The following is a 15,891-nucleotide window of genomic DNA, read 5'->3' as shown; positions in this document are numbered from 1 at the left end:
AATTTTAGGTAGATTCCAATTTTAGGTAGATTCCAATTTTAGGTAGACGGGGTGTGTTTTCTTTTTTCAAGGATAATGTGGTTTTGTCAAGAAAACCCTTGACTTTAGAAGTATATTACAGTAATTTTACACCAGTTAGAAATATAAAGTGTTATTCATTTTTTAATCTTTTTGTATTTGTTCAGTACATTGAGTATGGCCAGCAATCCAGAGACCCTCCTGTGAAAATGCAAGGTAGCATCACAACCCCTGGCAGTATTGCATTGGCCCAGGCTCAGGCTCAAGCACAGGCTCAGAACAAGACCCCTCTCACCAGACAAGTCAGCGCCATAGTAACCACATCCACAACCACTACTGTGACCAAAGCCACTACAGTTACCAGGCCAAGTGGAGTGAGCTTTAAGAAAGATGTACCAGTGAGTACTTGAATACTTCTATACTGTGAGCAATGATGGAGTTGTTTCAAAATAATGTTATATTACTAAACATTTATATTCTTCCCTCAGTCATCAGTGTGAGGGATCTATTGATTAATTTGCCATTTCTAACTTGTAAAGACATCATTAGCTATCATTGTCTAGCTATCAGACAGGATTTTCCACAAAAATTTGATAAATGGCAGCTTAGTAACTCTAAAACCCATTCAGTTTTTGTCAAGGTTGATGCTGACTTTCCTCTTTTGAACGCTTGAATGCTGGAAGTGTTCCTTTTGTTGAGCAGTGTTCATGTGAATATTTCGTAAGTTAAGCGGAAACTTTTCACTGTAATGTCTCAGCTCTTGACCTTGTCCAACAGGTATGAGGTACTTGCTCCCTGTGAGGATGAGGCAAAGGGCTGTAAGGAGGATGAGCCAACTGACCATTGCACCATGGAGCAGGAGGCTATTCAAGAGGGGGGAGCAAGAAGACAAGTGATAGTTGTAGCTGACTCAGAAAAATGAAGAAGGGTCCAGATCTGAAACGTCAGCTTTCCTGTTCCTCTGATGCTGTCTGGCCTGCTGTGTTCCTCCAGCTCCACACCTTGTTATCCCAGACTCCAGCATTGGCAGTTCTTACTATCCCTATAATTAGGGGAATTGATAGCATCCTTTCCAAGCAGAATCGAGAGTCCCGCATCTTGTGTTGCCTGCACAGTGCCAGGGTGAGGGACATTTCCGACCGGCTTGAAAGGAAATTGGGGCAGGAGGCCAAGGATCCGGTTGTTGTGGTCCACCTTGGGACAAACAACATAGGCAAGGCCAGAAAGGAGGATCAGTTTGGAGATTATCAAGCACTAGGAATGCAATTAAGGAACAAGTCCTCAAGGGTCATAATCTCCAGATTACTACTCAAGCCACGTGCAAATTGGCATAGGGAATGATAAGATAAGAAAATTAGGGAAGTAAACACGTGGCTAAAGGAGTGGTGTGGGAAAGCGGTGTTCCATTTCATAGGGCGTTGGTATCAGTTTTGGAACAGGAGAGATCTGTACCATTGGAGCAGTCTCCTCCTGAGCCGATCTGGAACCAGTGTTCTAGCGAAAAGGATAAATAGTGTGGTCACTAGGACTTTAAACTAGTGAAATGGGGGTGAGGGGAAGGGGAAAATGACAAGAAGTCTAATGATAAATAGAAAAGGAAACAGCAGGTTAACGTTTATGCAGGAGGGTTTAACTATATCGAGGGCTATGAAGGAAGGTAAGAGGAAGGAAAACTCAGGAGATAGTATTAATGGAGATGTTAGAATTAAAAAATCAGGTATAAAAACTAGCATAAAGGCACTTTTCGAATGCTACGAGCATTTAGGTAACAAGATAGATGAGTTAACAGCACAAATTATCGTGAATGAGTATGATTTAGTAGCCATTATGGAGACATGGTTGCAGGATGGTCACGACTTAGAATTAAATATCCAAGGATATCAGACTATTTGGAAGGACAGACAGGAGGGTAAGGGAGGTGGTGGTGCTGCTCTGATATTTAAGGACAACATCATGGCTGTAGTGAGAGATGATACCAGTTCTACGGAGAATAAAGTTGAATCCATTTGGGTGGAAATTAGAAATCCTAAGAAGAAAAAGTCACTGATAGGCATAGTCTATAGGCCACCAAATAATAACATCACTTTGGGGTGGGCAATAAACAAAGAAATAACTAATGCCTGTAAAAATGGTATGGCAATTATCGTGGGGGATTTTAATCTACATGTCGATTGGTCGAACCAGGTCAGTCAAAGCAGCCTTGAGGAGCAGTTCATTGAATGTATCTGCGATAGCTTTCTTGAACAGTTTGTAAAGGAACTGACGAGGGAGGAAGCTGTCTTATGTAATGAGACAGGGATAATTAATGATCCTCCATAGTTAGGGATCCTCTTGGAAGGAGCAGTCACAGTATGGTTGAATTTAGAATACAGATGGAAAGTGAGAAGATAAAAATCCAATACCATGGACCTGTGCTTAAACAAAGGAGAGACAACAATAGGATGAGGGAGGAATTGGCTAAAACAGATTGGAAGCAAAAACTCTGGTCGGAAAGTTGACGAACAGTGGAGGACTTTCAAAACAATTTTTCCAAGTGCTCAGCAAAAGTATATAACCAGTGAAAAGGAAGGACTGTAGGAAGAGGGGTAATCAGCCATGGATGTCTAAGGAAATAAGGGAGGCTATCAAATTGAAAGAGAAAGCATACAAAGTGGCAAAGACCAGTGGGAAATTAGAAGATTGGGAAAATTTTAAAGGTAAACAGAAAGCCTTTTTTGTGGCTATAAAGAAACGTAAGATAGATTGAGACTAACTAGCTCAGGATATAAAGACAGATAGCAAAAGTTTCTATAAACATATAAAACGAAAAACGTGTGGCTAAGGTAAACATTGGTCCTTTTGGAGGATGAGAATGGGGACTTCATAATGGGAAATGAGGAAATAGCTGAGGCATTGAACAGGTATTTTATGTTGATCTTCACGGTGGAGGACACAAATAACTTGCCAGTAATTGATGACAAAGAGACTAAGGTAGCTGAGGACCTAGACACAATTATTATCATGAAAGAGGTAATGTTGGGCAAGCCACTGGAGCTCAAGATGGACAAGTCCCCTGGTCCTGATGGGATGCATTGCAGGGTACTAAAAGAGATGGCGGGCGTAACAGCAAATGTACTTATGGTAATTTTCCAAAATTCACTGGACTCTGGGGCAGTTCCAGCAGATTGGACAACAGCCAATGTGACACCACTGCACAAAAAAGGAGGTCGCCAAAAGATGGGGCATTATAGGCCAGTTAGCTTCACTTCTGTAGTGGGGAAAATGCTTGAATCTATCATCAAGGAAGAAATAGAAAGACATCGAGATTAAAAATTGTCCCATTTGGTGGACGCAGCATGGGTTCATGAAAGTCGTGTCATACTTGACTAATTTGCTGGAATTCTATGAAGTCATTACAAGCGCAGTGGACAAGGGTGACCCTTGTGGCATATCTGGATTTCCAAAAGACGTTCGACAAGGTGACACACAAAAGGCTGCTGCATAAGGTGAAGGTGCATAACATTACAGACAATGCATTAGCATGAGTCAAGGATTTGTTAATTAACAGGAAGAAAGAGTGGGGATAAATGAGTGCTTTTCTGGTTGGCGAACAGTGACTAGTGGCCTGTCTCAGGGATCACTGTTGGAACTGCAGTAGATTGCAATTTACATAAATGATTTGGAGTTCGGGACCATGTGTAATGTATCTCCCTACTTGAGAAAGGATGCACTGGCGCTGGAGGGGAGTGCAGAGGAGATTCACTACATTGATTCCAAAGTTGAGAGGGTTGGCTTATGAGGAGAGATTGAGTAGGCTGGGATTATATTAATTGGAATTTAGAAGAATGGGTGGGGGCGATCTTACAGAAACACATAAAATTATGAAGAGAATAGATAAGATAGAAGCAGGGAGATTGTTTCCACTGGTGGGTGAAACTAGAACAGGAGGGCATAACCTCAGAATTAAGGGGGAGAAGATTAGGACTGAATTGAGGAGGAACTTCTTCACCCAAAGCATTGTGAATCTGTGGAATTCCGTGCCTGGTGAAGTAGTTGAGGCTACCTCATTGAATGTTTTTAAGGTTAAGATAGATAATTCTGTTACTATTCAAAAAATTAAGGGTTATGTTGAGATGGTGGGTAAGTGGAACTGAGGCCATGAAAAGATCAGCCGTGATCTTATTGAATGGCAAAGCAGGCTTGAAGAGCCATATGGCCTGCCCCTGCTCCAGGTTCTTATGTCTTTTCAAATCATATCACCCCAGTGCATGGGTTCCTCTTCATACTGCATTATAGGCCTTTTACGTCACTCTCTTCCGAGAAACAAATCAGCTGGAATGTTAACTGAGGCATCTTGTATCTTGAATATTCAGACTAAAATGCCCAGGTAATGCAAATTTTCAACTTAAACTGAGCCTTGCAAATGTAAGTTTTTTTTTCTTAAAAAAAGCAACGGAATGACCAGACCTAATGGGATATTTCTATGTCTGCGTTTGTTTGTAATTTAAATCTCTGAATTTCTCACACTTGGGTATTTTATATTTTCTGTTTCCACACTGTCTGAAAGCTGATCTGCAAAAATTGTTTTCCTCTTCCATTGTAATGCTTAGAGCTTTAACCGGCCTTTGTTGGTAACATTGAACTGCGTTTTAAAGCAACATCCGATTGTGTCTGCCAACCCTTTCAGACCTTATAGGATTTGGCAAGTGAATTGTTTTTTGCCTGTGGAGTTTTTAATGTTGGAGGAGCAGTCAGCTTCAAAGTGTGAGTATGCCAAGGGCTTCACTGAGTTTCATTGATTAAATGTGTCACAGTAAAGTCCTTGTGTTTTTTTTTTTTAGCCCTCCATCAATACAACTAACATAGAAACATTGTTGGTGGCCACAGACCAGGCAGAGAGAATAGTGGAACCACCAGAGAATATTCAAGAAAAAGTGGCATTTATCTTCAACAACCTCTCACAGTCCAACATGACACAAAAGGTGAGTGTTTTGAGAAAGTTGTGTGTAGTGGGATCACCCTTTTCCTTGCAGTGATGCTCTCCTTTTAATCTTGGCATTTGAAACCAGCCTGTTTAAATTACTCAGCAGTTTCACACAAAATGTGCTGACTGCAAGTTGACTACCAGTTATTTGCTTTAGTTTTTTGTGGAGCAGAGTGTATAATGTAGTTTTCAAGAAATCCTATGAGAATTCCACAAACGTCTCACCACTCTATTTAAAGAATGAGGAACTTAATACTATGCAGAGCGGTTGAAGCTAGTAGTATAGATGCATTTAAGGGAAAACGAGACAAATGCTATAAAGGGAAGGGAATGCAGGATAGCAATAGATTTAGCTGAGGCAAGCTGGGAGGAGCATGAACATCAGAATGTATTGGCTAGCTGAATGACTTTTTATGTAATCCAATGTAGTTCAATAACCACAGGAGTTCCATATATATCAGCCAACATCTATGCAATGTTTGCTGGAGTGCAGCCATCACTCAGCTCAATGACAGCCCTTACATTGCTTCTGTTCAAGGCATAGCTAAAAATCACAGGCATTGATGTATGATAGCTATGTATTTGTTAAATTTATTCATGGAATGTGGGCATGACTGGCCAGGCCTATATTTATTGCCCATCCCTAATTGCCCAGAGGACAGCTAAGTGTCAACCACACTGTTGTGGGTCTGGAGTCACATGTAGGCCTGATCAGGTAGGGGCAGCAGTTTCCTTTCCCAAAGAACATCTATAAACCAGGTGGGGTTTTTCCATCAGCGGTTTCAAGGTCACCATAACACTCCTAATTCCAGACATTTTTTTAATTCAAATTCTATCATCTGCAATGGTAGGATTCAAACCTGGGTTCCCAGAACATTATAGGATCTCTGGATTAATAATCCAGCAATAATACCACATAGGCCTTCGCCTCCCCTGCTGCTAGTAAATGAACCCATGTAGGGGGTCCAGTGAATCTAGCCAAAACTGTAAGGTGGGATTAATTTATGGAAATTGAAGACCATTTATGAGAATGACTTGTGTAATTAAATTGGGAAATAAATGCACTGTTCAAAATGTGTGAAACATTTGCCATTCATAGGCAATTCAAAATACATCAATGTTTTGAATTTCCCAAGGTCAGAAGCCATACGACACCGGGTTATAGTCCAACAGGTTTATTTGAAATCAGAGGCTTTCAGAGCAGTGCTCCGAAACCTTGTGATTTCATATAAACCTGTTGGACTGTAACCTGGTGTCGTGTGACTTCTAACCTGGTCCACACCAGTCCAACACTGGCACCTCCACATCTTGAATCTCCCGGGCATTGAAATCTCCAGTTGTAATAGTTTTGTTTTTTGCATTCAGCAGAACATTGTCCAAAAGATGATGGTTTTGGAAGCATAGACCTTATTTTATTCTGCCTCTTGAGAAAAATTAATACTGAACCATCTGATCAGAGTACATTTAATGTTCATTGCCATTGGTCCTGATTTTAATGGAGTAGCCTTCTGTTTGTGTTCCTAATGTCTCCATTCAATTTAATCCCAGTAAATTCCAGTCTTAACTGTTTTCAATTTAGTTTTGTCTGTTTTCGTTCCACACCACCAAAGTTTGAGAAGGGCATAATAAACGGTTTTGTGGAACATTGATGCATACGAACAGCCTGCTATGCATTCCAGTGACAAATCACTGGATGTGAAAGACCTCATGGTACCAGAGAATCTGACAGGGTGCTACACATGTTCTTTGTATTTGCTTGAGGTAACCGTAAATAATACTATATCACATTGTGCTTGATGCTGTTTAAGACATTGTGATTAGTCACTGAATTCACAAAAGTAACCTGTCATGCAAGCAAGCATGTTAAATTTGACGATCATTTCTGTTAGGTTTGGAGCATAATTAGTCAGTTGTGATCTCTATTTTTATTGAGAGCTTTCAATCACTTCTGGAATTAGTTTCCTGCAGTAAACCTTTAATTGAATGCTGCCCGAACATTAAAGTCCATTTTTCTCTCATGTACATACCCACAATCAAGAATATGCAGTTTCTCAAAGCTTGAGGGATTCATCCTTAAAGGGTTACTTTTAATCATCTAACGATGTTCATGGCTGTTTAACCGCTGGGTGCTTTGGTGTGCCCACCACTTATGAATCCTTTGAACAGGTTGGGGTGGGGAAGACTTTGTTACTATCTGTTTGGATATGTGCCTTGATGAAGCAGTACTCTTCAATACTTGAGACAAAGCAATTCCAATAAAGCAATGAATAATTTTCCTTTGCATTTTGCTATCGTGTAAGCTGTAGTTTTCTTGCACTAGGTTAATTTTTAATACTAATCTAATTGAATTGTTTGATACCTAACTTGGCATATCCTATTTTACTAATTACAACTCTCTCTTCTAATCATTATGTCTGATCTGAATGGCGTGTTTTTCCTCTTGATGTTATAGGTGGAAGAGTTAAAAGAGACCGTGAAAGATGAGTTTATGCCCTGGGTATCCCAGTATTTGGTCATGAAGAGAGTTAGCATTGAACCTAATTTTCACAGTCTGTACTCCAACTTTATGGACACGTTGAAGAATTCAGAGTTTAACAAAATGGTACTAACCGAGACTTACAGAAACATCAAGGTAAGAGTGAGTGTGTGTGACATTCAGACGCATGAGCAAGGAATTTCCTGGTGAAACTGTTAAGGGTAATAGCCTTTTAATGTGTGCTTGTTGACATCAGCTTTCCTGTTTTTTTTCATCCACCACCACCTCCAACAATTTTCCCTGCTCTGTTCCTGAAGGCATGCATCTATGCCAGGTTATAGTTCCGCAACTTTCATTAATTGGCTACATTTGTGAACTTAAGGCAGTGAATGCTTGCAGGTAAATTGCCACGGTTGACACAGCTGCAAAGTTCAATAATGGCATCCACTCAAAACACTTTCTGATCAAGTTCACTGGGCAGATATTAAAAGCAGGAGTTTCCTTCTGTTTCCCAGCTGCACTCAGAAACACAAACCAATACAATTCAGTAAGCTCCTACTTCCACTTTTACAATTTTCTTTTGGAAAATCTGAAACACTTTTTTTTTTACTTTTTAAAACCAACTTTATTCAATGCCAAAAGAATCTAACCATTGTGGTACAGATTGTTGAATACGCCAGCAGCTCTCTAGTAATTGAACCCAAACTGTTTTTTATTTTGTTCACAGGATGTGGACATTGTTGGCTTGTCTAACATTTGCAACATAGGAACAGGAGACGACCATTCTACCCCACCATTCAGTATGATCATTGTGGTTGAACATTCATCCCATCCCTACAACCCTGTACACCATTGATAATTGGGATAATCATTTATTCCCCTAATTATCCTTGAAGATGGTGACAAGCTGTCAAGTTTCTCAAATAACTAATTCCTCAACTGTGAGTCTCAGCATGTTGAAAGTCAGCAAGGATAACTTTTATTTTCTAGGGAGCGGTTTTTATTTATTTTGCCTTCCCATGCCAGGGTAGTTGAGCTGATTTTATTGGTATTGACTGACTGTGTTAACATACAACTGGCTGGTTGAGGCAGGAAACATTTGTGTAGGATTCAATAATACAAGCATGCGGTGAATTTTACTCCATCATGAGAAGAACTTTGAGAATTATAATTTGAGCATTTATGCATGACGGAATTAATCAGATGGAGTTTCTCTGACCTGTCCTTCAATGAGTCCTAGTGCTAACTCTTGACTCTTCTGAATATACAGTGGTTCATTCATGAGCCGAAATGTAGATGAGTTTTTGTAGAGAAAGAAAGAGAAGGCTGTAAGGAATTGCCAAGATGATTTATAGCGGAGTTGCTGTTCATGATAATAGTGAATTAATATTGGGTGAGTTGTTAAACCTGAGATCTTGTATATGAAACTAAATATGAGGTCAGCATGCTGTGTGGTGTTTGTTGTACTTCTGTTGAGATCTGATGTCCAGCAGCCCTAGTTTTCTGGAAGCTATTTGATAAGTTAATGCAAAATGACCTGTTCTAATGAAAGCCATATTCTTCATTTTAACTAAACACTATAAATATTGGCATTAGACTGCTCCCTCACCTATTCCTTTTGGCCCTTTTTTTAGGTGTTGTTGACGTCTGACAAGGCTGCAGCAAATTTTTCAGATCGGTCACTGTTGAAGAATCTGGGCCATTGGTTAGGCATGATAACCTTGGCCAAAAATAAGCCCATCTTACACATTGTAAGTGATTCTCTTTTCATGAATTTTTAGTAATGCTTGAATCCAACTTTTTATTTTCGTTTTGAGCAGCTTTAATTAGAGATGAATAATTCATTGTGTTTAAGATGACTTTTTTTTATTTTTGCAAACTCAAAAGTATTTAAATTATGATATGCAGGATCTGGACGTGAAGTCGTTGCTGCTGGAGGCTTACGTGAAAGGTCAGCAGGAGATGCTCTATGTTGTCCCTTTCGTTGCCAAAGTTTTAGAATCCAGCGTTAGAAGTATGGTAAGTTCAGATCACCTGTTCTCCCCACGCACCCCCACTTCTATTCAGCTGAATAAGGACTAATTCCAATCAGACCTGAGAAGAAACTTGCCCTTGAGTGCTTTGATAATTTATGGTCCAAATCTTCCAGTAACGAGAATGATGTGAATTGGACAACACTTGAGATGAGCAGTCTTCCTTTAAGCTAACTTCTTACGAATTTGTAATGCACTGATATAATTATGGCTTCTTGTGACAATCCAGTCTCTCTCCAGTGCTTATAGAATCTTGTCTTGGAACAGATTATACCACTGATATTTGATATTTGATAGTTGTTAACAGGTTAATAAATTCTGACCAGGATCATGTCTGTTTGTACTGTTAACTACACTTCTGATCTTGCACCCAGACTGTCTGTGATGGCATATTCATTTGATGATTTGCACTATAATTCAGCCCATCTGTGACGGTCAGTGGCAGGTTCTACAATTACTACTTTCATGTTGTGTTTAATTAACAACGTGCCGAAGGATGTAGAGAAATAGCCTGGAGTTCCATGAATACGGCTCTGACCCTGAAGATGCTATTCCTAACCTGATTGTTGAGTCAGTGAATCCATGTGATTTCACTTAAATTAAAGTTTCCAAACAGAATCCAAGTATCAAGCCCAGATAGAATGGTAACTGCTAACATCAATTCTATTTCTTTAGAATCCAGTGTTGTTTAAAAATATAAACTAGTGAGTGCCTTTCTAATTTTGAGCATGACAGTGCAATCCTCAAGATTGGAAGTACTTTTAGAATAATAGAGGTGAATGGTGCCTAATGTAAAGAATAAATTCATGTCCAACTGTCAAAGAAAGCTAAAAGCTTAGAGATAGGCAATAAATACTAGGCTTGCCAGTGCCCCATCCACAGGCGTATTTTTAAAGCAAAATGCATGTAATATAAAATTAATAATATATAGTTCAAAATACTAAATCAAGATCGTTGCCCAGCGCTTGTGTGGCATGAATTAGTCATTCCAAGCCAGAATACTGTCTGGATTTTGCTGCGTATGGGCATAAAAGGAAAGTGTCAAAAGTAAGTTTTGAGGTTGTAATTGTATTAACTTGAAATTGGTGTCCCCTTAATCAGATAATCGATTGAATGTACTGTGGCACTTTCATTGGTCATTTAAAAGTAATAATGATTGAGGCCATGTTGGATTGGCACACAAACTCCTTATTAGTGACTTTAGAAGAATGAAGGGGGAATCTTATAGGAATCTATAAAATTCAGACAGGGTAAACACAGGATGGATGTTCCCGATGACTGGGGTCGTGTTCTAAGCATTCAGGGTAGGCCATTTAAGACTCAGATGAGAAGTTTCTTCACCCAGAGTGGTGGCCTTGTGGAATTTTCTGCCACAGAAAGCGGTCAAGGCCAAAACATTGAATAGAACATAGAACATTACAGCGCAGTCCAGGCCCTTCGGCCCTCGATGTTGCGCCAACCTGTGAAGCCCATCGAACCTAAACTATTCCATTATCATCCATATGTTTATCCAATGACCATTTAAATGCCCTTAAAGTTGGCGAGTCTACTACTTTTGCAGGCAGGGCATTTCACGCCCTTACTACTCTGAGGAAAGAACCTACCTCTGACATCTGTCCTATATCTATCACCCCTCAATTTAAAGCTATGTGGTGTTTTCAAGAAAGAGATAGAAATAGTTCTTAGGGCTGAAAGGATCAAAGGGTATGGAGTACTGAGTAGGATGATCAACCTTAGTCATTATTGAATGGCAGAGGAGGCGCAAGGGTCTGAATGAGCTACTCCTGTTCCTATTTTCTTAATTTCTATGAATCCCACCTTGGCAGATGGTGAAATTTTGAATTCAAATAAAAATATTGGAATGAAAAAACTACTCTAATGCTAATTATGTAACTAGTGGTCATGTCCTTTATGGAAGGAAATTGCCAACCTTACGTGATCTGGCCTACATGTGACTCCACACCTTACAGCAATGTGATTGACTTAATTGCTCTCTCAAATGATCTCACAAGCCACTTCATTCAAGGGCAGTTAGAGATGGGCAATAAATGCTTGCCAGTGCCCCATCCACAGGTGTGTTTTTAAAGCAAAAAGGATGTAATATAAAATTAATAGTGTATAGTTCAAAATACTAAATCAAAATTGTTGCCCAGCACTTGTGTGCCATGAATTAGTTTTTCCCAGCCAGAATATTGTCCAGATTTTGCTGCATATCGACATGGGCTCCTTTTAGTGTCTAGAGAAATGCAAATAGTGCTGACAATCATCATTAAGCACTTCTGATCTTATAATGGAGGGATGGACATTGAAGCAGCTGAAGATGGTTGGGCTTAGGACACTACCTTTAAGGGACTCCTGCAGGCATGTCCTGGAGCTGAGATGACTGACCATCTTAATGAGATCAGGTGCCAAGTCATCTTGGCTAAACCAAATTAAGTGTCAGTGCACAGCTGAGGAGATCTGCTTGATAACATGTTGATATCTTCAATATTTTACTGATAATCGAGGGTAGACTGATTCAGGTTTGATTCATCCTCCTTTTGAAAGGGCCATACCTGGGCAATTTTCCACATGGTCGGTAGATGCCAGTGTTGTAGCTGTACTAAGAGAGCTTGGCTAGGGAACAGTATGTTCTGGAGTGCACATTTTCAGCTACATTGGCTGTAATTTTTCCTGTTGTTGTGCAGACCTCCAAGGTCTGTGCGTGACAGCAACTTTTGGAGTTGATATCAGCGATTCAGTATGTGTGGAGGTGCCGGTGTTGGACTGGAGTGGGCGAAGTCAGAAGTCACACGACACCACAAGCTTTCAGAGTGCTGCTCCTTCGTCAGGTGAAGTGTGTGTGCGCAGAACCTCAGAGGGGGCCATGCAGCTTAGGGACCTCAGATTTTCAGTACTATTACCAGAATGTTGTCAGGGTTCACCGCTTTTACAGTGTCACCGCCTCCAACCATTTCTTGATACCACGTGGAATGAATTGAAAGGGTTTAAGACTAACATCTGTGACTTCTTGGAGGACACTGAGATGAATCATCCAGTTGCCATTTCTGGCAGAAGATTGTTGCAAATGTTTCAGCCTTGTCTTTTGCACTATTATGCTGGGCTCCTCCATTATAGAGGGTTGGAATAATTGTGGAGTTGCCTTCTCCAGTGAGTTGATTAATTGTCAACCACCATTCATGACTGGATATAGCAGGACTGTAGCGCTTAGATTTGATCTGTTGATTATGGAACACTTCACTGAACTAGGGTTGATCCTCTGGCTTGATAGTAATGGCAGAGTAGGAGTATATACCAGGCCATAAATTTACACATTCCATTTGAGTACAATGCTGTAGAGCCCTCTTGTGGTGCAGTGGTATGTCCCTACCCCTGGACCTGGAGGCCCAAGCTCAAGTCCCATTTGCTCCAGAGATGTGTAATAACATCTCTGAACAGGTTGATCGGAAGAAATTAGGTCTCATTGAGTTGTTAGAACTATTCAAAGTCTACGCCATCTAGCACAGTATCACACAATACGATGAAGTCTCCGCAAGGACTTTAAGGTGATCACTCTTGCTGATTATTTTCATGGACAAAGTGCAGTGGAAACAGTAATCTGATTAACCATAGTTTTATTGAATGCGAGAGCAGGCTTGAGGGGCTGAATGACCTACTCCTACTCCTGATTTGTGTGTTCTCTAGGACTTCCAAGGTATGTGGGAAATGATGAGTGGGTTCTTCATTTTGGAAGGGCCTGCAGGTTAAGATCTATGGCAGGCAGCTTCATTAAACTAGATTTTAAATGAGTTGGATCAACGCAACCACCCTTTTCTGGTTCAGTAACCCTGTTTTAAAACCTTTCCTTTAGTCAGACTGCTTTCACTTGACCCTTCGGATTTACAGAAACCAAGCTCCTTGCTTTAGTCTTCAAATCTAATCAACAAGATATCGGCATAAATAATGTTTCTTTCTACCTCATTGTACTTGCTGTTCCTGCGGGGACAAATCCCAGTCAAAGCAGTGGACATAATTGCAGCTTGGCAAGACCTGCAACTTAAGACTTTCAAGTGTATATAAGGGTGCTGCTGAGGTTTAATGAGCTTAAAACTGTGCATTTTGCCAGCATGTACCAGTTGATAGATGTCTTGTTTATCAAGCCAGGGCCACCTAGCCTAGTGGTTGCAGACTTGTGCTATTCCATAAATGAAGTCCCAGTTGAAATTAAATGAGGGGAAAGGAGGATCCTTTCTCGAGCATTAATTGTGCACTCAGCTGTAATTATACTGCAGTAACTGTGAGATACCTTTTATGCTGACACCATATAACATTGCTTAACACTTCACGGTGGTACTACTTTTTGCAGCTGTGAAACTTCAACTTGAATGATGTGTAAAAGAATGTTATTGCAGATTGGGGAGCAAACATTTTCTTTGCAAAAATAAGCTAAAATTGAGGTTTGAGTTACCGTCAGGACTTGATGTATTGGAAGAAAATTCAGACTGTTTTCTACTTTAAAAAGAACTCAGTCCATCTGGAAGCATTCATGGGTTCAGTATGTTGCACTTTCCTCGGAGTGTGCGACTCTCTCTTCCCAGCTGCAATTTGTATTTTACTTCTCTGTATGTTCTTTATGCCAATGAAGGTGAGTTTGAGCAAGGAAGACAGATCTGCATTTATTTGGTGCTTTCCACAACCACTGGACCTCTGATTTTGAACCTTACTTTCAAGGGGGCCGGTACAATTTCATAACCTTACTTGCTGAGGCACCCAGTTTAGCATATTGTCTAAACTATAGTTTTAAAAAGATGGTAGGAACTGCAGATGCTGGAGAATCCGAGACAACAAGGTGCAGGGCTGGATGAACACAGCAGGCCAAGCAGCATCATAGGAGCAGAGAGGCTGACGTTGATGGTTTGTTGGTTACTAAGTGGTGTCCGCTTACAGTTGCTTTTCTGACTGCAGTGTACATAAAGTCGTACTGCTGCTTTGTGCAGGATATACTCTCATTGGTTGATTTATGTGCAATCTCTATTCATACACCTATCATGAAAGATTGATTGCTGAAGTTATGTCCCTTTTATATAGTGCAATATGGTTAATCTTTAATGATGGGCACCAAATTTGGACTTCTAGCAAAATTAAAATATTATTTTAATATTAGACGTGAAATTATGATTCTGTCCTTTAGGAAAAAGATGGTGACACCATGTAACTGGAGAAGAGTAATTAGGTAACAGTGAGTAAATATATTTTACAGTCTCCTTAGCTGACACCAAAATTGTGTTAGCAGTTTGTGCAAAGTTGATACCATTCTTGGAATGTGCAAAATTGAAGTCAGTGGAATAGGCGAAGAGGAGTATTGAGGTCATTTTCCTGTGACAATTGTTTGATAACCGTGCTGTGAGAATTTGGTGGGGGTTAGGTATGTGATACAAAAGACCTTCAGGGAAGGGGTTGGTGGAGGAATGAAGGAGTACAATGCATTTTCTCTTAATTTTTGTTTTCATCAAAAAATTAGTTGTGATTATCAGTGTTCTATTGCACTGTCCACGTTTCCTTACTTTTGTGAATGGTTTCTGCAGGTTTTTAGGCCCCCAAATCCTTGGACAATGGCGATCATGAATGTACTAGCAGAGTTGCATCAAGAGCATGATTTGAAGGTAAGGCTGTTCTGATTTGTCCTAATTCATAAAACAAATTGCTACCAAGAGTCTTCATTGTGGTTTGACTAGTAGGTGGCTCATGCAGACTTGCTAGGTTATTGTTGAGACACCACTGAATATTACAGAGCAATCTTCATTGATTGGGCTTAAATTTGTGCAAAACGTAAATGTTTTAATATCATTATGCAGACCAGTCTTAGAAGTGGACTTGAAATTTCACACAGAAACCTGAGAAGATTTGGGTGAAATTAATAGAAGCCTACTTGAGGGCTCAGGCCTTGTGGAAACTGTGGTTTTCATCAAGCTCCAATTTTCTCTTCATTTCCATCAAAAACCATGTGAGATCTATCCATTTACTAGTATGTTCATGCTGAAATTAAACATTTGCTTTAAGAACAAAATTTTGACCAGAAAGAAGATAGCAAAATGTGTGCTGTTTCAATTAATTTGTGTTCCATTTCACCTAAGCTGTGCTGGGTTTTCATCTTATGTTTGAGCCCACTTTAACACACTGCATAGTCACTTGGATGAAGTAGCCATCATAGACTGCTGGAGGTCTGGCAGCATCTGTGGAGAGAGAAAAACAGAATTAACGTTTTGAGTCAAGTATGGCTCCTCTTCAGAACCTCTTTAGAGTCATACAATACATGAAACATTAACTGTTTCTTTCTGTGCAGACGCTGCAAGATCTGAGTTTGTCCAGCATCCACAGTAATTTGCCTTTGTTGGATGAGGTAACAGATGACTACAGAGATG

General features: G+C 40.0%; 1 protein-coding gene across 6 annotated transcripts in view; it reads left to right on the top strand.

Moving 5' to 3' along the window:
• Positions 1-15,891, top strand: part of cnot1 (CCR4-NOT transcription complex, subunit 1) — a 92,657-nt gene that overhangs the window by 29,226 nt on the left and 47,540 nt on the right. For 4 of the 6 annotated variants that reach the window (XM_048605893.1, XM_048605892.1, XM_048605891.1 and 1 more), the window contains exons 12-17: positions 186-416; positions 4,839-4,979; positions 7,434-7,613; positions 9,092-9,208; positions 9,366-9,476; positions 15,055-15,132. In XM_048605893.1, coding sequence (XP_048461850.1) covers positions 186-416; positions 4,839-4,979; positions 7,434-7,613; positions 9,092-9,208; positions 9,366-9,476; positions 15,055-15,132 — 858 coding nt within the window. The remainder of the gene's footprint in view (positions 1-185; positions 417-4,838; positions 4,980-7,433; positions 7,614-9,091; positions 9,209-9,365; positions 9,477-15,054; positions 15,133-15,891) is intronic. The other 2 variants (XM_048605896.1, XM_048605895.1) reach the window with 1 other exon arrangement.

The sequence above is a fragment of the Rhincodon typus genome, chromosome 15, assembly GCF_021869965.1.
Source record: "Rhincodon typus isolate 14 chromosome 15, sRhiTyp1.1, whole genome shotgun sequence".
Lineage (NCBI taxonomy): Eukaryota > Metazoa > Chordata > Chondrichthyes > Orectolobiformes > Rhincodontidae > Rhincodon > Rhincodon typus.
The sequence above is the reverse complement of the archived record's forward strand: the minus strand, read 5'-3'. Positions and strand labels throughout refer to the sequence as shown.